Here is a 25,140-nt window from a genome sequence, read left to right on the forward strand (position 1 = left end):
ACCTGACCTCAGTCATGGTATGGAGACTAAATGTTGCTACCTAACTACACTGTTCATTAGATCGATTGGGACCCCACATATGACCGTTTCATTCTAATTTTCTACAATCAAGCTAATCACCCGCTCTCGGCTGGAGAGTATATCCCACGTGACGTACGTCACGTGGGCATAATCCAGTGATCTGATTGGTTATCCTGGGTCACGTGACCCATTGGTATGGAGACCGTTGTCAAGGGAGTTGATTGACCGTTGATTAGGTGTGCTGGGATTGAACTGTTTCTATTGAGAGTGGAGAGAGTGCATGCTTTAACATCACGTGACTTACCAACATTTGTAGACGCTCAGACCTCGCAACTAGTCCGCAACTAGTCTGCCATCACTATAATATCAGATATGAATTATTCAAAAGGTTTTATAATTCAAACCTGTTATAATTATTCGGACAACAAACCTGTTATAATCGTCACACTAAATTGGGAGAGAGAATTGTGTGTTTAAAAGGAATTGACACGCTGACATGACTCCTTGTGTGTCTCTCTCTCTGCGGAGGTAAAACGTCGGTATTTATTCCACCTACTAACAGGAGACACACTAACAAGAGAGACACAGGTTGTAGTGTTATTTTAGATTACTGGAGACAGTTTGAGGTATTTAGTTGGGAGGGTATGAGTTGGGCGAGTTCTGCGAATTTGGTGTAAATCTGATAAGTTGATTAACTGGTGCAGATACCAAGAGAAGAAGTGCTTCATTAATCAAAAAGCTCGCAATTAAGACATATTCGTGGCTATTTTAAAAGTTAAACCAGCTGAACAGGTGACCTGTCCTGACAGCGCTTTTACTCCGATAGTGGTTGAAGTGGTAAAAGTAAAATAAAGCGTTATTATTATTATTCATTAAGTGTAACATAGTGGTTAACCTCCCAACCTTACACAACTCACAGATTGGTACGAAAGTCAAGATCCCCAAGTTAAAAACTTGCAGCTGATTGAAGTTGTTTGAAATGACACACGTGTTGATAATGCCCGTAGTCATGTGATAATGCTCGTCGCCAGCGGGTCGTGACGGTTATTGACTGGAGCTTGTGGTAGACCTGACTACAAACAGCGGCGCAGTATCACAGAGCAGAACATTTGACGCTCGCCCAGAAGCAGGGTTCTTTGTGATAAGGTGAAAGCAGGGCACGTGATGCAATTGTGCTGTTACAATTGGTCAATAAGCCGCCTGTACTTTGAAGCGAAGCATGAAGTACCGTATCATCCGGTAACAAGTTCGTGATCTAGACAGTGGGTACTGGGTATGTTTATCAATGACTGACAAAGCGTTAAAGTACTTTATGAGGTGATGTTCTGGTCAGAATGGAACCCGGAGGTCTCTAAATCACATCCTCTATGACAATCTCAATTTGAAAGCTATTGAAAAAAATTTGAAAGTCGTTGAAATGACCTTGCTAATGAAGAAAAAACGAGTGCCACGTATGCCCCCACTGTTCCACACGTATGGCCCCACTGTTCCACAGTCCACACGTATGCCCCCACTGTTCCACACGTATGCCCCCACTGTTCCACACGTATGGCCCCACTGTCCCACTCGTTCCACACTTCATCTGGATGGACCTAGGCACTAGGCAGGTCCCCAGAGAGTGTGTTCAGAGTGTTCCCTGGACACACAGTTCGAGTGCTCACAAAGTGCCCCTTCAATTAGTGACCCATCAGGGACCAGCCAATCAAGTTACACAACCAGCTGGACAACCAACCAGCTCCTCTCATTTCCACACGTGTCCTCACCAGAACCAATCAAAACGTCCCATTCTCTACCACGTGACTGCGCAGTTCTAATTAGTGGGATCCATGACATTAATGAGCCTTCAGTCCCCTGAAACTCATTAAAAGCTGCTATGATTTTAATTTGGGGGGCGAATATAGGGAGGTTAGATAAGGTGGTAAGGAGGAGGAGGACACAGACCTGCAGGCCCGGCCCGGTGGAGGGTTTGAAATAGGGGAGTAAAATCCTCTCACACGTCCAACACAAGACCACAACTCGATCAGGCTTGCTGTGAAAACTCTTTAGTGAGCTGATAATTCGTAAAAACCTTTAACATCGGCACGCAGAGAAATATGTTAATTAGATCGAGGAGATGTAATCAATAATCATTGTTTGTATGTTGATTAAATATCGAGAAAGAGAGAATATAATCATTGTTCTGGTTAATTAAGTCGCTGAAATAAACACGATCCATACTCGATACTCTGGTGATAGTTCGTACCGTGTGACGTCTCACCACGTGTTATGACGTCACATCACGTGTTATGACGTCACACCACGTACCAAAGAAGATCATGCTCTGCGAGTGTTATTTCAGACATCGCCGGGTTAAACTTTTTAATCTCTCTCTCTCTATGTCCGCAGGCTATCGTGATATAATGACTTTATTGACGAAATGCCTGTCTACTATTCCAGATCCCATTCAAACGTACGGCTTCCCTATCAACAAAAATTTTGGTGAAGGAGCAAAGAGCGATTGTAGGGATTCACCGTCCATTGGTTCAGTAATTGCCTCTTTAGATTGACTGCATCTGCTTAACAAGCCAGAATCTGAACAAATAACCGTCGATAAAAAAGTCACGTGACCTGAAAAGCAGGTTTTGATTGGTTCTGGCGAGGATACGTGTGGAAATGGGAGGTTTTGATTGGCGGGGAGACAGCTGTCAGCTTTAGATTGCCTTGTTAATGCGTTTATACAATATTGGACGTTTATACAGGCCTGTTAACTGGGTTACGTTTTATCATTTCCAAGCAATACCTGGCGGGTAGATTGTTCAGTCTTGTTCATTAACAACCGAGTAGCCAATTGTATGACCGGTAGATGTGTCACGTGGTGTAGGCTGGCCAATTAGCGACGAGAATTTGGGTCACGTGCGGTAACCTTGCCAATCAAAACGGGCGAAGCCTAAAGAAATTAATAGCCATATTAAGGACAATATATCACAGGCTATTTTAGCTGACTTACTGTATTGTGTTTATGGTTATTTCATGTCAAAAGTCACCAAAATATCGCAAACTAAACAATTAATGAATATTTTAATGTCAGATGGAATGTCTTGAGTTAAACGTTTTAAACAAAGTCTGTAGTCCAGCAATACGCAGTCTTACCAATTTTTGTAGTGCGATATCTAGAAACATGGGACCTAAATCTGTAGCCACAAATCTTGGAGCTTATGGACCATACATGCTGGTTCATCCACAATTCACCATTAAATCATCCTTAAAATAGTTTGAACCGGTAATCTCTAAGGGCGGATTAGTTAAGCTCGAACTTTTAAAACTAGAATTGAGAGACCATGCTCGTCAAATTGAATAGAAACTTTTTATTCGGTAAAAGTGCATATTATTCAAGCGGGGGTTCAATTTGGGCAAATATTTAAGTTTTTAAAAAGGTCTCAAGTTTAGTACGAAACTCAGTAGGGCCCCGTATCAGAATACAAATATGTGACTTCATTTTGCACTGTCTTTTTACTAATTTCACATGACTACTAAGATTCCTTTGACATAATATTCCCCGAATAAAATCACCTGCTATTATATTTCATAATCGTGAGATTGGGTAAATCGTTCAATATTTTTCAAAGCCGTTCAGAAATTTTTAAAAAATGTCCCGAGGTTTTAGGGCTTGAAATTTAAAAGTTTAGCCATCGCTTCGCGCTTTTAAAAAGAACACCTTCAAATTATCTAACACTTAATAAGTTGCTCGGGATTGATGAGCTTCACTTTTCATCCTTGCTTTGAAAGCCAAAGCAAAGATCTTGGAAGTATTAAAGCGTGATGTCTCGATAAAAATGATATTTTCTGTAAAAAAGGTCCACCGAAAGTCCAAATATCCAGCGGTTTTTTCTCAGTAATTACAGAAGCAGCATGACGGAATCTTACTTCTGCTTGAATAACCTGCCAAAAAGTAAGGCTAAATAACTTGTTATCTTATCTAAAGTTTGTATATATGTAACTGTTATATGCAGTGGTATTTGCAATCAGATTAAAGTCATGGGTGTGTTTCTGTCCTTGATTACCTAACTTGATAGCACCGTTATCTCCGACCAATCACACGTCTTTACACAATCACGTCATCAGTTTCCACCAGTGTCCAGTCACATCTCGGTTAGATCACGTGGGCAGACCAGCACGTGGGCGGATTGCGTGCGGAGGGCTGCAATTGCCACTTGTCAACCAATTATCCCCGCTTCTTATCAGATTGGTGATATCTCTATGTCATAGTTCTCAACAACAGATGCTGTTTCGGTTGATCAGTGATCACGTTTCATGGCGGGTAATCACAGGTACATGTTAAAAAGGGCCGCATGCTATACCTGATAACAGCTGATATTATACCAAGGAGAACTTTTAACCACCAGATTCTGCTCCAATCTTATGCTTGCACCTTAAATGGATTAGCCGCAATTATACCTGACAGCTGATTTAGACTTTTACATAATAGCCGCGCTCAAATTCGGGTCCCTCCGCAAGCAACCTGAAGTCCCGTGTTTGTTGATAAAAATCCAATCCAAAAATGTAAATCGTGTTATTCAGAAATGTCTGGCTGCCGTCTAAGAACTGACAGAAAGGTAATTGGATTTCCATCCTGTGAAGTCAATTTTCTATACACGGACAATTTCAAAATCTGATTAGAATCTGTATCATACAGTTTCTCCGTGCCAATACTTTCCGATTATGGAAGTGCGTGAATTCTCCAGTACGTGAATTCTCCGGAACTATCAGTTGGATTGGGAGTGAGTATGTGATTTCCTCAGAAAGTGTCCGGAGTCTCCCTGGAAAGAGTCCATGAAAGTCGGAACAGATATCAGGATCATTGGTTCAACAAACTAAACACTTGCAATATCCGTCTCTTTAACAACGTGTCTGCTACGCCCTTTTCAGAGCTACTTGAACGGACATATTACTGAACCTGTGATTTAGTTTATACATATGTATAACTTTATGTTATAGGTTTATTAAGTTTATTAAGTTTTTAAGACTATAAGTTTATAAGCACATTAACTGGTACACAGTCGTCGCTAAGTGTCTGCCACACAACCACCCGCCCGTACAAGCTACTTGACCAAACTTCTCGTCTGAGTATTGAACCTGTGATTTAGGTGTCGCTCACCTCCAAACGCTTCTTATTCAGACTTTTAATTACATCTCATCATCCGCAAATGATCTCTATCTTTTGTCACGTGCGTTTAATTCGACCAATCAGCGCCGCTGATCTTCAGAGTCTGCCCAATGGCGGATCAGAGCTGCGGTCAGATGATCTAATTTGAAATCAGGTCTAATTAGAGTTGGTTGAGTATATCTGGTCAGAGCTGCTGGCAGTGTTAATAAGGGATTAATAAGCGCATGTCGCTCGTAATGACCCAGAGTGAGAAATCCCGTCGTGTCACGTGTGGAGAATAGTCTGCCCTGATTGGGCAGCGCCCACCGTTCTCTCCCTCCATTGGCTCCGGACCGGGTGATGATGATAGAGCATAGATTGTCTGATTTCTAACATTTTTGAGCTGGTCAAACTATTGGGAGTAATTTGTATAGGAGTCAATCCGCCAATGGGCTGCTCGGATCCGGCTGCTACTCCAATAAGATCCCACGATTTAGAGTCAATTAGTGTAATTACATTTGGCTAAGGAGCTCTGCTGGTGACTGCTACAGGTGGAGGTCGGAATGTGATATAATGGGAAGCGTCTAACTCTGCTGACCTGTCAAGATTCAGTTCCTATCAATCTGTGGGGGAGAGAAATTGAGGTGGAGGAACTACAGGTTGCTTGCGGAGGGACCAGACAGAGATAGACCCCCAGTGAGAAGGTCTAGATACCCGGTAGTGGGTACAGTAGACCTGGGATCTGCAAACCACCGGGGATATAACCTCAGGATAGGGTTATGTCTGGGCGGAGTTGTGAGGTTATAAAGAGTTTGCCGCCGTTTGGGTTGGTTTCAGGATTTGTTCAATGTTTTAAATCGGAGAAAAGAGAAGTGCTGGGTGTACCAGTTAAAATTCGGGCTGTGAAAGCCTCAAAATTACTCAACGCTTGAAAAAAAATGTGAAATTTTTCAAGAAGAATTAGCCTGCTGTAGACTCATTAATTGGGCAGGTTTGAAAATCTCCCGTTTTATATTTTATGCCGTTTCGTTGCTCAAAGCCGCCAGTTGGATCTGTGGCCAATGCATCTAGACTATTTTAATGTCAAGAAAAATTATTCACGCACTTGTCAATGATTGCAAGGTTCAAAGTTAAGACGGTGGTGCGATTAAAACTTCATCTTTCATATTAAATGCATCTCCCCCACCCCCTCACCACAGTATTTGCCATATAAACTATCCCCATAAACTAATCAAGACTGTCGCTATTTATTTAGCCATGATCGTCAAGACCAGATCACAGATCCAAATGTCACTTTAAAAATTGATAAACTTCTATTAACATGTGGAGGGAGGCTATCGGTACGGACATCTCTCTCTCTGATAGAATTTATAAGTGGACATATCCATCCTGATAAAGATATTAAGTGGTCCCATCAGTTGTTACCAGTAAAAATGTGGACAGCCAGTCACGGATCCACGAGGCAATCCGATCGGTCTTCTTTATTGGAATCACTTTGTGCGGTGCTTAAATTTATTGGATCTTGTAATAAATTTATCCACGAAATTTATCACGATGAAAAGGTATATCGTGATGGATTGAGGAATTAATTTACGCCTGGTTTATGAGATCAGGTTGTTGTCTTTCTTAATCAGTGGTCACGTGATAAAACATCCAGACCAATCGAAACATCATAATTACGAGGATCCTTTCTCATTGGTTACCATAAATCGCGTGCTGTTTTCTTATGAGCCACTTAGATTCGCGTGCTATTTCCCTATTGGTCCAAGCTGCACGTTTAGTGTGATTCGTGTCAGATTCGTCCGTCAACTTAGCAAAAACTCTAATATATGGAGGGTTTCATATAATGGCTTGTGCAATATTTGAATCACGTTAATGGACAAAGTCAACCCGTTTACGTCCCCATATATCTTATATTTAAATTACTTAGCTGGTTTTATATATTATATAATATATATTTATATCTTAATCAGATGTAATGAAGGACGTTTCTTAATCAATGCTAGATATTTCATGGTTATATATCAAGGCTAAAGTAGGTTGATCCGACAGTGCAATGCTCGGTCGTAACATAGCATACAAAGTGTTGGCATATTTCGCCAATTTGTGGAATTCAATTTTAGTAACAGTTTGTAGCCCGGATTGTATCATTACTATCCGATGTTAAAATTAGAATGATGGCTGGAATAACCTTAATCATCCCCAAAATGACAACAACTAAATCCTAAAATGATAACTAACAGAACCCCACCTCCAGGAACAAGCAAATCCACCAAGACTTTCAGAGGAGCAAGCGCCCTGGCTCCCGGTTTCTCTCCCAGCATGTTGAGCAACATTACTGATTCCGCTACACAGAGCACTGACAGTGGTACGGGTATGGATGCTACAACCCCCGTCATGGAACAGAGACCCGTATTTTCTCCTACTTCATTGGGTAAATACATCTTTATTTCTTGTAGGATAATCGGATGATTATTAACTTGCCCGATTGGTTTGGCTTCTTCGTTTGATTTCCTAAAATCACCCTAAACTGAGAAGCAAGAGGTGTTACAATTTTCAAACTAATCCCCGTCACCCACAGCCTCCACAACAACAGGAACACCCGGAACCCCCAAAGCAACCCCTTCCCTGACAGAGTACCCCAGCACCACTCCTGGGGGAATGTTGTGCACTCCCTCCCTCACCTCATCCTCTCCTGCTTCCTCTCCCGGGGATAGTCTACTCTCACCGGTTAGTTGCGTCTCACTGTACATCATTATTCCTGTTTAGTTCCTGTTTAGTTCCTGTTTAGTTCCTGTTTAGTTCCTGTTTAGTTCCTGTTTAGTTCCTCTTTAGTTCCTCTTTAGTTCCTCTTTAGTTCCTCTTTAGTTCATGTTTTACCCTATTAAATTCCTTTAGTATCTCTCCTCTTACTGGCTAAGAAAAGTAAGACAAATTGTGATTTATATGAATTGATGCTCAACTTTCACGGCACTCCCGTGACAGTACATTTTTTTGTGATTGTCTCGATGTTTCCTGTATTTACGTGTCAATAGGTATTGATCCACAGTATTTTCTCCTTTACTCTAAATTTTCCCTATTGTTGCACTGTCTAGCTAGAGTCTATTTAATGAAAACCAGAAAAATGTCCACGTGCTTTAATGAAACGTAACGCATGAGCAATAACAATTCAAGTCGAAAAGAGATTGACTATGCTAATTTCTGTTACAAATCTAGAAATCTCAACTTTCCAATTATTCAAAATTCATAAAGGAAACCCTTTTTTATGCACTGCTTACGTACCATAACAACTTAACTAATCTCAATGTTCAGTTTGTTAATGATGCTAAATATAGTATATAATATAACAAATATGTATATTTAAAAATACATATAACAAATAAATAAATACATGAATATAAAAATAGTAATAATCCAGCAGGCCGGATCAATGACGAACACACTACTTTCCCCGGGCCAAGTATCCACTCCGGAACCTAAGGAGATGAAAGACACAAACTTCACTGCCACCGTACGTTTCAAACTATATTCTGTCCCTTTTTGAACTCGGATTATCAAATATCGTTTTATCATCGTGAATTGTTCAACATATATGACAGTTTGAAAACATTTCCTTGTGTTTCAGAGTATATTTGGAGACCCCGGAACGAACGCCGCCCTTTCAGCCACTCTGTCAGCTGCTTTGCTTTCTCAGCCCCTTTTCTCTCAGGCTATGACACAATTAACTAACTCCATTACTAGTACTAACAACATTGCTAATTCTCAGGTAAGAATCGTTTTAAATTGATACAGTTAAAATAAATTCTAATTAGTTGATAAAACCAATTTTATCGTGAATACATTAAATTCATTGGTGTCCAATAAAGTAGCATACTGCCCGGCAACTTTTAAAAAACTAGCGAATATAAAACTTCCAATGCAACCGTTTTTGAAGAATCTAAAGAATTCTTCTCCCTCCCAGGCAATGTATATTCTGATATCTGATATACTAATTAATTAATTAATTAACTAACTAATTAGTAATTCTTCTCGCTCCCAGGCAATGATCTCCTCTTCTTCCGGTACGACCACTTCCCCAATCTGTAGTTCTCCAGCTAAAGCAACATCTGAACAGAGCTCTCCTCTAAATCAGGTAATAATTAGTCATAATGAGTTAATCAGTTTATTGGTACTTTGATAAAAACTAATCAATTATCATCAATAATCGATGATCCAGCTATTTTAAAGTTGAATGGATTTCTATTTGCTTACAAGCTGCTTTGTATTTTCATGTGAAAAATTTTAAGGTAAATTCAGGCAAAGTTGACATTTTCTGCCATATTTTTATAGTAACAGACAGCCTGACTTAATAACACGATCCTATTCTAAATTTCATCGGACTAATTCCTGACCCCTTCTGACCTGCACTTAATCTCAGGGGAGAGATAAAGGGTCCCCAGGGGGAGGAATGGGATCACCTAATCTTAGTGAGAATCTATCCTTCACTGATGGCACGGACCAGCTATCAGATCTAATTCACATCAAACAGGTAACTGTCACTACTTATGTGATAATATGTAATATGCCGGTTAAGTTATATAGAAACGCAGATCCTTAAGCAATAAGCAGATATTATATCAAGAATATGGAAGTCTTTAAATGACTTAGCATCGCATACGGTCCAATTAAAAACAGATTATGTTATAATTTTAGTGGCTATTTTTCACCAAGTTCTTAAATGGGTGGAAGGTGGTCCTCGACTCTTAAGTGACACTTTTTATCCGATGAACATGAAAGATTGTGGATCGATTCCGAATCCGTCTGCTTAAAGTATTAACTCTGGGGATGGTATGAGAATGTTATGACATTCTTTAAAAGTGCCAACTCTTGACTCGATAAGTCATTGGTCGATCGATAATCTATCAATGATTGATCCATAATGGATTGTTAATTGATCAATAATGGATCGTTAATCGATCAATAATCGGTTTACAATTGCCAATAAACGTTGAATTACGCCCTCAGTTGACAGATGTTTTGGGACGTAAAGCAGTTTTGGATTCGTTGTCTCCAAATATTTCCAGTGGTGCAGATCTATCTCAATATCTTGGGTAAGATAAGGAACTAATTCTGGAATCTTACTGGATTATTGATTTAATTCGGTTGGTTATTATCGAATTAAATGAATTCATAAAAAAATCATCATGCGATATTATTATGCCCTAGAAGGAGCTTGCTAAAAATACACTTCCACTATTACACTATTCTAATCTAGTAGCACTTAGCACAAAGTAGTCGTTACCACCTTACTAACCAATTATAGACTACAAATTAGGAAATATTTCCCAAACTTCCAGCTTGAGTTCCGGCCTCTGTTTAACCCGGCATTTCCACCAGATCTACAATCAGCATGGCACAAGCAGCCTCTCTCCTCGGCCAGCTCCCAACTTCAACCTCCGCAAGCAACCGTAATCTCCTGGGGTCTCTCTGTGGCATGCCTCTTTACAATATGGAACAAGCTCTGGTGAGTGGAGAATCATTAGATTACTAATAGAGTTTCTAATTTGTGATCCACTTTTAAAAATTACGAATGGTCCAGTTTAGTTACGAGGTCGCTTTTAGTATTGATAGAATTGCAATCTTTGTGTACCGTAAATCCTGCTTAATTTTTGCACACGAACTAGCCAAATGACCCAATCCAATCTGATTCAGCCTCCGCAAGCAATCGCAATGTTTTTAAATTGTCTCCGTAATTTGTCATCCCCCGGCGTTTACTTTAACGATTTGTCATTATACTTTAATTAAAGCCCGTCTTTCGAACAATATTCTCGCATTTTGTGATGCTAACGGGGGACTCACGAGAGAATCTTGTCATATGTAGTCTCTCCAGAATATGTTTATCAAGGAAATTTAGTCAGTCCTTAACTAACCAATCAGAGAGCTCTATTTTAGCCAGTCCTTCCCGACTGATATTAATAAATTTGTCTCTACAAAAGAATCGCAACTTGTAATTATCGTATAAGACTGTTTTGCGGAGTTTTTGAACTTATAAGGTCAGTTAGTTTAACCCCCTTAACGGTGAAGCAATCGAGGGGATTATACGTGAAGCGTCCCTTAATGGCCCCTGGCAAAGTAGTGTCTAAAAGTGTTAAATATCAGTGAGATCAAACGAACCTGTAAAATATTATAGACCAGCAATTTACATTGGCTTTAAAGTTGGTATATAACTGTAAAAATTTGTAAAATAGAGAGAGAGAGAGAGAGAGAGAGAGAGAGAGAGAGAGAGAGAGAGAGAGAGAGAGAGAGAGAGATATACTTAGTAGCACGTGGCAACATGAGGGATTTATGGCTTACAAATTAATATTTCTCAATTTATCGTTAATTAATCGATTTCTCAATAACCAATTAATTATTCAGTAAAGTAATCTATTTTCACAGAAAACGGACGGATACAGTTCGCTAGATAACCATCATCATGTGAAGCCGGAGAGGTCAAGACACTACCAAGCAGCAGACCAGGATACAAGCAATATCACTCTACCTGAGGGATTCGAGGTAATTGGTTAATTAGCTTTAATTGGTTTTAATTAATTGATTGAAGATTATTTTTATCAAGAGTTTTGAGGTTATTTTTTAATCAGTTAAATTGTGATGTATCCATATTCCATATTTTGGGTATTTTCCGTTTTAATTAATTTTACAAGTTTTAAGTGGCATGATTAAATCCTCATCAAGCTGGACGCTTTGAAATGTCTAAACTCTAAAACCCTCAAATTTCTCCAACTCCTTAAGTTAACTGCACGGAATGAAAATTACGTCATGGAAAATTCGAGAATTGTTGCCCACCCTGCTCATCACATGACAGCATTTGTTTTTGTTATCAGCCGACTTTGGACGAATAAATTAACATTATGACATCACAAACGACTCATATCGTAACCATGTTATCAGTATTAACATAGTGCCAGCCGTATTACTTGTAATTGTATACCTGGCTGGTATAATTGCATGTTTTTAATCAGTTTAATAATACCACCCTGTACACAAAGATGAAAGAGCTTCTCTAGTGAGCAGTTGTGAAATTTAAAACTAGCGAGGGTTATTCTGTCTAGAGCAATTATTTTGGAGTACGTGTCACTGTCAAATAATAAGGGGGTTCGTTGTGGAGATAATATTAATAGTGGACTATAAATGGTTAAGATTTGGATTTTACAAATTGGTGGGAGACCTTTTTTTCGTGGCTTCAAATAGTTTACCGTAAGGAGTTAAGGTGGATATTATCAACTATGAAGTATATTCTAGAATCATACCACTCAATTTATTCTGTAATCTTCCGATGGACACATAACGCACGGTTAAGGCACGGTTAAGTGTCCATTCATTAACCGTGCCTTAGGTAACCATTGTGCGTCAACCGTGCATTAACCGTACGTTATGTGTGCCTTAACCGTACGTTATGTGTGCATCGGAAGATTACCGAATTGCCCAATTTATTACAAGTGACACTGTGCCGTGTGCGATCGGGCCTTTTGAATTATTATAATCTTATAGATCAAGCGTGCGGCGTGACCCTATGAGTCCACTGTCCATGTATATTCATATATCAGTACATCGTTATTTTATATTAGAGATATATGTACTTATAGTTATGATTATCAATTTACCTTATTCATAAAACCTTATATGGTCACTTTGTAAGTTTGAAGTGCTGTATCATGCTACAAAGAGAGTTACAGCACAGCTGTTTTTGTCCACAGTGGTTAGCAAAAAAAAAACCTGACAAACCATAATCCCGAATTTCCGCGATTCATAATCGTTCTTCCCCCTTATCTAACCCCTTTTCTGCTTATCTAACCCCTTATCTTCCCCCTTATCTAACCCCTTATCTTCCCCCTTATCTAACCCCTTATCTTCCCCCTTATCTAACCCCTTATCTTCCCCTTATCTTCCCCCTTATCTTCCCCCTTATCTTCCCCCTTATCTAACCCCTTATCTTCCCCCTTATCTAACCCCTTATCTTCCCCCTTATCTAACCCCTTATCTTCCCCCTTATCTAACCCCTTATCTAACCCCTTATCTTCCCCCTTATCTAACCCCTTATCTTCCCCCTTATCTAACTCGTAATCTCCCTCAGTCTGAAGATCACCTGACTTGGTCGGAAGTTGAAGGTTTTGTCAATGAGTTTAAAACGAAACGTGTAAAGTTGGGATACACTCAAGCCCACGTGGGAGCAGCCCTTGCGCTGGTTCACGGACCTGAGTTCAGCCAGACCACGATCTCAAGATTTGAGGGTCTCCAACTGAGGTATGTCTAGATTTTTTGTTGTTACCCCGAGTTACATTTTATTATCTATACTGGGTGTTTTAAATATTTGGAACACTTCATGGTCTTGTTTTATCAAGAATATCGTTAGAATAAATTTCCGGTTGCCTAGATGTTCGCTATAAACCATTCTCCCCCTAGTTTCCCAAACCACAAGAAGATAATCCAAATCTTGCGTCGCTGTAAACCATTCTCCCCCTAGTTTCCCAAACCACAAAAAGAGAATCCCAATCTTGCGTCGCTATAAACCATTCTCCCCCTAGTTTCCCAAACCACAAGAAGATAATCCCAATCTTGCGTCGCTGTAAACCATTCTCCCCCTAGTTTCCCAAACCACAAGAAGATAATCCCAATCTTGCGTCGCTATAAACCATTCTCCCCCTAGTTTCCCAAACCACAAGAAGATAATCCCAATCTTGCGTCGCTATAAACCATTCTCCCCCTAGTTTCCCAAACCACAAGAAGATAATCCCAATCTTGCGTCGCTATAAACCATTCTCCCCCTAGTTTCCCAAACCACAAGAAGATAATCCCAATCTTGCGTCGCTATAAACCATTCTCCCCCTAGTTTCCCAAACCACAAGAAGATAATCCCAATCTTGCGTCGCTGTAAACCATTCTCCCCCTAGTTTCCCAAACCACAAGAAGATAATCCCAATCTTGCGTCGCTATAAACCATTCTCCCCCTAGTTTCCCAAACCACAAGAAGATAATCCCAATCTTGCGTCGCTATAAACCATTCTCCCCCTAGTTTCCCAAACCACAAGAAGATAATCCCAATCTTGCGTCGCTATAAACCATTCTCCCCCTAGTTTCCCAAACCACAAGAAGATAATCCCAATCTTGCGTCGCTATAAACCATTCTCCTCCTAGTTTCCCAAACCACAAGAAGATAATCCCAATCTTGCGTCGCTGTAAACCATTCTCCCCCTAGTTTCCCAAACCACAAGAAGATAATCCCAATCTTGCGTCGCTATAAACCATTCCCCCCCTAGTTTCCCAAACCACAAGAAGATAATCCCAATCTTGCGTCGCTATAAACCATTCTCCCCCTAGTTTCCCAAACCACAAGAAGATAATCCCAATCTTGCGTCGCTATAAACCATTCTCCCCCTAGTTTCCCAAACCACAAGAAGATAATCCCAATCTTGCGTCGCTATAAACCATTCTCCCCCTAGTTTCCCAAACCACAAGAAGATTATCCCAATCTTGCGTCGCTATAAACCATTCTCCCCCTAGTTTCCCAAGCCACAAGAAGATAATCCCAATCTTGCGTCGCTGTAAACCATTCTCCCCCTAGTTTCCCAAACCACAAGAAGATAATCCCAATCTTGCGTCGCTGGTTGGAGAGTGTTGAGAATCCGGCTAAACGACGACATCACTCCCCCAGCGCTCTCCATGGCAACAATCAGAATGGAAACCAGAAGAGGAGAAAGAGAACAACAATCAGTAGCAACAGCAAGGTGAGAACTGAGAAGGAGGTATTCAGATAGGAACTTTCCAGAGAAAATAGTTATCCATTTTAACTGGACCACCCCGACATGTACTAGTATAGAAAGATAGAAATCTCGGGTAAACACCCCCCCCAGCCCCCCCCCCCCCCACCCCCCTACCTCTCGCCCCTAAACGTTAACATGAGCTGCTACAACCCCTTAATGGTACCAAATTGGGACCATTGCTACTTGGTGACAAACTACCAAACCACCAAACTATTACTGAATACTCACGAACTAACTGCCTAAACACCATTAGTTACACCTTTAATTCTAACTGGAATATTCTGTTTTCAGGAAGTTCTAGAGCAATATTACCAAACGAACCCTCTCCCAAGCACAGAAGAGATTGGAAACTTATCCAACAACTTGACTCTCGACAAAAGGGTGATCCGAATCTGGTTGGTTGATTTTTTAGAGTTTTTTTATTTTTCAGTGACAGTGACAGTGACAGTGACAGTGACAGTGACAGTGACAGTGACAGTGACAGTGACAGTGACAGTGACAGTGACAGTGACAGTGACAGTGACAGTGACAGTGACAGTGACAGTGACAGTGACAGTGACAGTGACAGTGACAGTGACAGTGACAGTGACAGTGACAGTGACAGTGATCATGTTTTCACGAGGAAATCTGTGAGCGTTAATTAATTATCTTATTGGTAGATATGGATATTGTTGGAAGGTTAATTCCATAATTGTTCTGACACGTGACAGAGATTAATGTCACATGTCAAAACAAATAGGGCTCACCGCTCCAGCAGTATCCTGATCTATTAGTAAATTATAAAAAACTTTAGAAAATCAACTATCCAGAATCGGGTTACTCTTTTGTCGAGAGTCAAGTTTTGTCACATCACACGGTTCTCACATCGCAGGAAGTATTCAAATTTACACAAACAAATCAGTGACCATCAATAATTAACCATCTAATTAATTAATTCATAATCTAATTGATTATTTCATATTCTTACTCTTGTCAGGTTCCAAAATCGCCGAGCAATAGGGAAGCGGCTGAGCAAACTGATCGTGACAATGGGGGGTGGTGCCTCAAGGAACCAGATGCAAAACAGCCAAAACTCCATGCCTATAACCACAATGATGAACCAGAATCATGGTCTGTTCTGATGAAACAAATCCGCAAAATCCGCGGATATTCTTATGATTTCGATGATAAGTGTGCAATTTGTGACGATGAAATGTCGGAAGTTAAGTGGACACGGGACGTTTTGACGAGTTTTTGTGTTAAATAGAAGTGAACTTTGAGCGGTTTCAGAAAACTGGTTTCCGTTTTGATTACGATTTGTGTATGTTTGTGTATATAATATTATATAACATTTGATGGTGCGTCGAGTAGGTTCATCTTCCCTCTTAAAAATACCTGACATGCTTGGTATTTACTTGAAATCAACAACTGGTTCCGACCGAGTTCCCTGCATTTTGAAATTAAATTATTGACTGTTATACTCTCCCTTAATCTGCGACGCATCCAAAATGCTAATCTTGTGTGGCACGATTAGGCACTAACACATAAGTGCTTATAACTTGTAGTTTTTAAATGCTACATCTTTATGTTTTCCTTTATAGAAAGGAGATTGTATTGCGCTGAATTTTACATTTCAGTCGATTGAGATAAAACATTGTGTTCTCAGTTTAGGGTTGTGACTTGTGATAACTTAGTGTGAAACATATCAGATTGAGCCAGTCTTACTTTGCCACAGAATTATTGATGATTCCATTGTTTTGAGAATGTGTTATGAACGAAAATTGCTCAAAATTCTGTGGTGAATAAAGACTTCTTTGTGTGAAAATTGATGGGTTTAATCATTCGTTCAAATAATTTAATGTGCTTTTAATTCGGGCTTCAATTTACATTCCATACATATCTTTAGGTCTTAACTACCAAGATTGGATATAATTTTTTATGTTTTTATAACATTATGTCACATAATTTATGTGTTGCTGTGACAATCTCATAGAAACCATGAAGCAGTTTTATGTTGTGCACGGTGTTCCCCAACAATTAATTCGCTACTGAACTATGCTTTTTTCACCGAAATTTCGCTAGTTTAGACTCGAATCTTCCAACATATATTATTATATATGATAATATATAATGATATATATATTATGATATATAATAATATGCAGTGATATATTATCATCAACCTTACTGTTTTGTTATGTAACCCCACTGTGCAATCCTTTTACCAAATTATAAAATTGAGTTTTACTTTTCTACACACCCCCCTACACCTTATCTGCCCTCTCCAAATCTCTGGGGAAAATAACCACTAAATCTATTGATATAACTCTAAATCAATTATTTTTCTGCGCTGAAGACTATAATGCACCATGTCTTACGGTGATTCCTCAAACTTTAAGTAGGTTCAATGACTCAATAATACAGAATGCTCTCTCGATTATCTCGACCACTAAACGATTTTCACTGCGAGTAACGTGCAATCATACCTCAGAAAAGACAAATCTTCACCCTTAGAAAATTGCAAAAAGCACTTTATCCCCGCAAAATTGAACTGATGAGTGGGATAATTTGTAATTACACGGGCAATGACCTCTTTTTCTCTATTTAACAAAGTAGCCCCGCACAATAGTGCTGCTTTCTCAATAGTACTTTGTGGGGCTGCTAATTTTCATATCGTTTAAAAAAAGTTGAATGAAAATCTTTAGTCCGGGTCTAATAGTCTAATGAACTGTTGGATTTATGAAGGAGTAAATGAACTGTTGGTACTTTTAACTGTAGAGTTAATATCAATCTCTTAAGCTGCAGTGTTTAAATAGGTGCACCTGGTTGCGATACCTCGTACCAAACCTGGAATCTTCCTGAAGTTACTGTAGAAAATCTTTGAAAATATTTAATTTCTAAATTTTAAGTGAAAATCCTGTAGTCTGATTCCACAAGCCACGAGCTGGTTTTCAACATAGTGGAAATGAAAATGTATTACCAATAAAACAATATCTGAATAATTTCCAAGATACCTTATTGAATTCCATGACACAAGCACAATTGAAATGAAGGCATGATACTTAAATACTCTTATTTCTTGATATGACGCCAAAAAGGTGAACACCTCACTGTGTACTGTGTATTTACTTTACTGCCAGTGCCCTTATTACCTCTGGAAGCTAAGTTGGTTACTCATACAACCAATCTCCATGAAAAAGCCAAACGACGATTTTGACTCACGTCTCCATTTCAAGCGTATCATGTATAAGCCACAGGAGTATGTGAAAAGTACATGTCCTCCCTGGGGGAGTGACACCGTATCAAGTATGTGACGTCACGTGAGGGCGAGTGTGACGTCACGTGAGGGCGAGTGCGACGTCACGTGAGCTGGGGGAGTGACACCGTATCCCTCTTTAACGATTAAACCCCAACCACAGATTCAGCTCTACGAGTAGAATTAGTTAAATCAGCTCCATCTTAACTAGCCTGTAATTAATGACACCGTCCCGGTACCAGCCAATGAAAACCTCGATTGATCTCCCACGTGACTTAATCCCGCCTATGGGAGCCCCGGAAACAGTGAGAATGTCCAGGTCGTCATGGTAATTAATTAGGAGCTGTTATGGTGTAATCCTATCTAATGTTTATGATTGGAGGTCCCCTTGTTAAGAGCGGGGTTGTTGATTGTTCTATCTCCAATAAGAATACGTGACGTGTATATTTCAGAACCGTGCTGTCACCTTCCATTCCTGAATTGGGGGTTTACGAATACAGAAACGAAACTTGAGAGGTGGGTGAGATGGGGAGAATCAATATTGGCAAAATAGATTTTAAAAGAAGATTTCCGGAAGATAAAGAACTGAATGCCACCCTTCTAGAATGGCTTAACTTCCTCAAGTCATATCACAAGACCAATGCACTGTTAAAACTCATCCTATAATTCTTCTTAAGGGCAGTTAAATGTTAATCAAAAACTTAGCAGGCACGTTAGATCCTGACTGCCAATTTTAACCCCCCCCCCCCCCCCCCCTCCGTAATAAGTACTACACTTAGCTATTATATTAAAATTAGTAATTACACTAGGGTAATCATTGAGAAACCCCCTCTTTTACGTAATATGTAAACGTCCACTTTACTTGACAAGCCAAGTGAAAATGACATCATCTTTGCTGGGCATAATTGCGTTTTACTTATTCAACTAACACATTTACCTGTTACCAGGGCGGAGACTAGTAATTGAGATCTTGGGAAGACATTACAAAAAGCTACTTCACTTTAAACTGTTTCCCGATAATGGTTATTGCAGCAGTCCTACCTCATTCTGATACCCCCCCCCCCCCACCCCCGAAGTCTGACACCCAAACTTTGTTTCTCAAGTCATTATGAATGAGTCAATGAATGTCCAGGGACAGATCCCTCATTGCGTTCCTGCGCTGAAACCTGGTATATAGTTATAACTATATACCAGGAGTCCCTCTCCGCAAGCAATCCTAGTCTCCTAGTCTGCTTAATGGAGGCGCAATCAGAGTGTGTCAAAACTTGCACTATAAATCTCTCTACCAGTGCCGTCAAGCTAATTCCTCTGAGAGATGGTGCTGATGACTCATTAAGATAATATGTTCTACCCACTCAAGCAAATTTAATAAGCAGCTAAGAAGCTGTACTGACTGACATTTACTCAAAACGTCTCGACCTCACATTATACTAGTATTCTGGTATTGCGTGGATTTGATTGGTTTGTCAGTGGTGTGTCTCGGAGAGGAACAGCCGTTGATTGGCTCAGCCTAATGAGAGTTCTCGGTTATACTTGTTTATTTGCTGTTACTACAAATCTAACTGTTCATTCAGAGGAGATTGGCTGAGTTTATTAACAGTTTCAAGTGGGGTACTTATATTCTTATGGCAGATGTTCCCGGTGTGTGATGGTAATGGTAAAGTGATGAGCAAGTGTGTGACGTCACGTGAGGGCGAGTGTGACGTCACGTGAGCAAGCGTGTGAGATGATAATTCAGGGGCATGATACCATTATCAAGTTCAATATCAACTTGGTCTAATTAGCTTAAAGTTATGGCTTCTGCTATTAGTAATAAGTTTAATCAACTTAGTTTAAGATGTTGGAGTATATAATGGTTTGTAAGCTAAAAGTTGGGCTTCTCCCCAATGGTTAGATCCAATAAATTTAGTTTTAGTTGGGCAAAGTGAATTAAGATTCCTCAGGTAAAATATTGGCTTCTTTACATAGTTAAAGTTTAAGTTATTGAAGAGCTTTTTGTTCCAATATTTACCAGGGAACACCCATGAAACAGTCAAATGATTTTTAGTCCACTTCACCTGTGAAACCCTCTGAATCATGAGTCATGAACTACCCGGAATGCCAAATCGTTCCAAATTTCATGTAGTAACCACTTATAGTGCTCCACTCCACGTATTACATATATCGACTGAAGCTCAAGAAATTAATTTAGCGCTAAATTAACTTTAACCCCGTCAGCCCGTCCGATCTTCAGACTCGAATCCGAAACGTCAGGGTTAATAAATCCGAGATTTCATTAATTTTGCCCCGATTTATTGGCAATAAATCTGTCGGTGCGGACCGGAACGATCGTCCTGGACTGTTAGACCCTACTCTAACTTCGCACACGTGACGACTCCCCGATAGTCACGTGCTGATCCCGTGGTAACCATGGTTATTTTTAGTGGTCACGTGCCCTTGCGAACTAAGATCCGAGCTCCTGACTGGGGAACACATGACATGTCTTGTACTGACAAGTTAATTACAATATTAATCGCATTTTCCCATCCCTTGACGAGTCCAATTTATTTGGACTGACCTTGATCTGAGAGAACTTGAGTTTTGGTATCGGAGTGGGAGTGACGCAGAGGTGAGATGGCAGTTTCTGTCCAGGTATCGGGGTTTCTTGACAGCTAAGAAAGCTTCAAATTTTTGCTATTAGGCGATTAATATTGCCGTATTTTAGGTATGTCCACTGATTATAATTAAAACTTCGTGAGGAGCGGTATAATTTTAATCAGGAGGTCGGACAGCTTGGTTAAGTTAAGACAAATTCGAGGAGTTAGCAAAGATTATCAAATGAAAACATCTACCCTGTAAAATAAACGTGAGCAATTTGATCAAAACACGTCTTTTCAAAAATATATGACGACTATCAAACAGGATTATACATAGAAATAGATAAGTAAAATATTTGCATTTGATCTATTCGATGAGTTTTTCGTCGTTAAGGTAATACAAATGGGTCCCAATAAACTATGCTGAATTTGAAAATTTCCCTGCTTTCTGTTTCTCAGATAACTGTAGTGTCGTTATTGTCTAAAGATATGACATCAATTGTATTTATACTTTATAAAGTAACATCACTGATTTGACCTTTTTGCGTCACGCAGTATGCACGTAAGGAGTATACATCTCCACTGTAGCCAGCTCCGGTAGCCAGCTCCACTGTAGCTGGGGTAGGACTCCGGCAGCCGGCTATTTGAATGTCAGGTATACAACTTAAGAGGCATTAGTTTACTCTCTAGAGATATTTTATTACCTTAGACTAGATTTTGTCAAACTGTTTAGAAGCTGAGTTTGACAGGAAGCTATTTAGGATAAGGTGCTTCACAGTCACTATTAATAACAAATTGAACCCGCTGCACCCTGCAACAAGGAATACTTTCAATCGTGCAACAATTTCAACAGAATCTGATCAATCTTTCAAAATGTTCAGGAGAGTTCTTCCCAATTTCAACGAAATCTGATTAATCTTTCAAAATGTTCAGGAGAGTTCCTCCCAATTTCAACAGAATCTGATAGATCTTTCAACATGTTTAGTTCCTCCCAATTTCAACAGAATCTGATAGATCTTTCAACATGTTTAGTTCCTCCCAATTTCTTAGAAACTAGAGATTGTCGAGCAGATAATTTTTGTCGTAAAACTTTCCAGCTTGGGATTAATACTATAATAGAATTTTATTAGCACTCCCACAATCTGTTAGTCTATTTCAACATATTTTTAAAAGATTTTACCACAGACACCTTCGCCACCAGTCGTAGCAAACTGTTAATTTAAAAAATATAATTACCCGTTGATCAAAATCTGCAGAATTCCCATTTTGCGCCGCGCCCTTGGCCACGTGGTCTGTATCTTTTAGAACAATTGGTTCTCCCAGTTAATTACACTTTATATATAATGCTTTCTAACGAGAACGTAACCCTCTAAACTTAAAAGCTTTTTCTTGCAATCACAATCAAAACTTGGACCAATGGGAAGTCAGCTACTCCGTCACTTGGTTTTTATCCAACCAATGGGAGTGCTCGGACGAGGTCACGGGATAAAATATCCATTAACTATTTTGTCAATCAGATATTTATCAATGGATACATTATGATGATAAAATAACTGCCTTCTGTTCTATTATAGAACAAGATTTTAATGCACGATGTCAATTTACAGAAACCCTCAATTCGATAAAAGCTTTTAGATTGGTGAGATAAAAAATAAAACGTTATCGGAATATATCTGGCGGTGTGGGTTGTGTGAGTGAGCTGATGTTTCAAGTTAAACCTTTCTAACTAAGAAAGATTTTTATGTGCCCAGTTTATTTTCACGTTTCTGGTGAAATTAAAATTTGTATGAAACCTTGATGTCCTCATGGTAACTGTACTCATGGTAACTGTACTCATGGTTATGTCCTCATGGTAACCGTACTCATGGTAACTGTACTCATGATAACTGTACTCATGGTAACTGTACTCATTGTAACTGTAGTCATGGTAACTGTAGTCATGGTAACTGTACTCATGGTAACTGTACTCATGGTAACTGTACTCATGGTAACTGTACTCATGGTAACTGTACTCATTGTAACTGTAGTCATGGTAACTGTAGTCATGGTAACTGTACTCATGGTAACTGTACTCATGGTAACTGTACTCATGGTAACTGTACTCATGGTAACTGTACTCATGGTAACTGTACTCATTGTAACTGTAGTCATGGTAACTGTACTCATGGTAACTGTACTCATGGTAACTGTACTCATGGTAACTGTACTCATGGTAACTGTACTCATGGTAACTGTAGTCATGGTAACTGTACTCATTGTAACTGTACTCATGGTAACTGTACTCATGGTAACTGTACTCATGGTAACTGTACTCATTGTAACTGAACTCATGGTAACTGTAGTCATGGCAACTGTACTCATGGTAACTGTACTCATGGTAACTATACTCATGGTAACTGTACTCATGGTAACTGTACTCATGGTAACTGTAGTCATGGTAACTGTACTCATTGTAACTGAACTCATGGTAACTGTACTCATGGTAACTGTACTCATGGTAACTGTACTCATGGTAACTGTACTCATGGTAACTGTACTCATGGTAACTGTAATATTTTCTGATAAAAACCTGTTCTCAAAATAAAAAGTAACACCCTCCCATACCTCAATACCATTTATTTGGTTCTGAAACAGACATTTTCCTCATTACTCATTCCTTGTCAGAAACAAGATAACGAAACGCTTCCATGGCGGGAATGCCTGCTTGGTACCTTGCCACAACGCTTCAATTGCAGCTGATTACTTACTTATGTTACTTAAATGTGATTACAAACTGTGAAGTATTAAAACTCACATATCTTTGATGCCAGGATACCAATTGAATAAATTGTCAAGAACGTAATTTGATAACTCCTTAGGCCAAGTTTCTAGTTGATGCGGGAACCACATTCCTTAGTGCTATATTGCTAAGGTTGGTGGTGTGACGTGGAAGCAGTGGTGTTCTAAAGGACTCGAGATGGCTCCAAAATCTCACCAGTAATATGGGATGGAATTCGAAGTTTTAACATTTATATTTTTGACTCCATATATATTTGTCAATGATCTAGTTTCCAGTTTAATTACATAATCAATTTAGCCACTGAACGTTCCGACTGCTGACCAATTTTTGGTCGCTCATGGTGATACGATAACTATTATTAAGTATTGGTTAATTAAATTGATTAAATTCGTGGATTGATTAAAATTCGTGGATTGATTAAAACATCAAAAATCGTTTCTTGGAACCACCTCAACTTATCATTCCGGATGAAACACAATATTTTTCACGTTTCCTGGTATGATTATATCTAGCAGGGTAAACATAATAATATCTAGGCTATGAAGTAGGAGATGACGGCTGACCAAAGTGGAATGTTCCGAGGATAGTGTAAGCAGTATCAGAACATCGGGTGTAAAATGATGCCTCAGATTAGCACATTTAAAGTTCACAAAATACGCACTTCACATCGTGACACCCCGAAATGTGAAAAACCATTCTCTTGATGATAACATACTGGAACGCGCGTAAATAAAATTTATATGCAGCATGACAATAAATCACCCAGTAAAACTAAAGACGCGCGCGCTCTCCCACGCGCTACGCTTAGCTCGATCGCATGCGATGCGGACGTGACTTGACCCTTATACCTGTTATTATAGCTTGTACGTTGAGAAGGTCAGTTGTAAGAGCAAGAAGGCAAAGCACAGTTTACATTTACTTTGCCTCTACCAAACTATGTATCTAAATAAGAAATCTTAAAATTTGGTCCTTTACATGACACATGTGTCTCTCAACTCGAAGTTGGCGCTGAGAGTGAGAATAGTAGTTCATGGAGAGAACAATTCCCGGATCACGGCTATAATAAATAAAGCAGAGGTTGTTTCGTTAGTGGTAAGATTACGAACGTACGTCATGCTTCAAAGCTTGCCTTCCCAGTGCAATTTGTCACTTCAAGTACTAAAATACTGCTTCTAATCTAAAATGAAGACAGAATGAATTAAGAGCTCCGATCCTTATAATTTACCATTCAGACCAGGTAATACTCATATAATACATGATCATAGCAAAAATACGGAACATTATTAGTATTGGCGTAGACTCCAGTTCACAAGTTGGGCGCTTATAGTCTAAAGTCTTAGAGTCCTAATAATAAGGCCACCATGAGTCGGTTTGGAATTAGTAAACTAAGTGTTTGTCAGATATTGATAAATATAACTTACTTTTGAACTAATTAAGCTTATAGTTGCAGAATGAGGATAAGATTCAAAGGAGCTGTTTCTATAGTTTGTCTAGTACAGATTTGTGGGCTAACTCGGGCAGTTTTAATAGTAGTCAGTTTAATTTGTGTGGCTTAATGCTTATCATTTGACAACCCTTTAAAATGAACAAATTTAAACAATTTTATA

At 39.3% G+C, this 25,140-nt stretch overlaps 1 protein-coding gene across 1 annotated transcript in view; it reads left to right on the forward strand.

Moving 5' to 3' along the window:
• The window catches only part of LOC134821843 (POU domain, class 2, transcription factor 2-like), a 29,254-nt gene extending 12,484 nt beyond the window's left edge, over positions 1-16,770 (forward strand). The window contains exons 5-17 of the mRNA XM_063832654.1: positions 7,401-7,577; positions 7,725-7,873; positions 8,562-8,654; positions 8,769-8,909; positions 9,183-9,275; positions 9,561-9,671; positions 10,148-10,233; positions 10,520-10,646; positions 11,561-11,677; positions 13,257-13,426; positions 14,745-14,907; positions 15,235-15,338; positions 15,920-16,770. Of these exons, the coding sequence (XP_063688724.1) occupies positions 7,401-7,577; positions 7,725-7,873; positions 8,562-8,654; positions 8,769-8,909; positions 9,183-9,275; positions 9,561-9,671; positions 10,148-10,233; positions 10,520-10,646; positions 11,561-11,677; positions 13,257-13,426; positions 14,745-14,907; positions 15,235-15,338; positions 15,920-16,064 (1,676 nt within the window). The 3' untranslated portion in view covers positions 16,065-16,770. The remainder of the gene's footprint in view (positions 1-7,400; positions 7,578-7,724; positions 7,874-8,561; positions 8,655-8,768; positions 8,910-9,182; positions 9,276-9,560; positions 9,672-10,147; positions 10,234-10,519; positions 10,647-11,560; positions 11,678-13,256; positions 13,427-14,744; positions 14,908-15,234; positions 15,339-15,919) is intronic.
• The last annotated feature ends 8,370 nt before the right edge of the window (positions 16,771-25,140 follow it).

This window comes from Bolinopsis microptera, chromosome 10 (assembly GCF_026151205.1).
Source record: "Bolinopsis microptera isolate Bmic1 chromosome 10, MBARI_Bmic_1.0, whole genome shotgun sequence".
Lineage (NCBI taxonomy): Eukaryota > Metazoa > Ctenophora > Tentaculata > Lobata > Bolinopsidae > Bolinopsis > Bolinopsis microptera.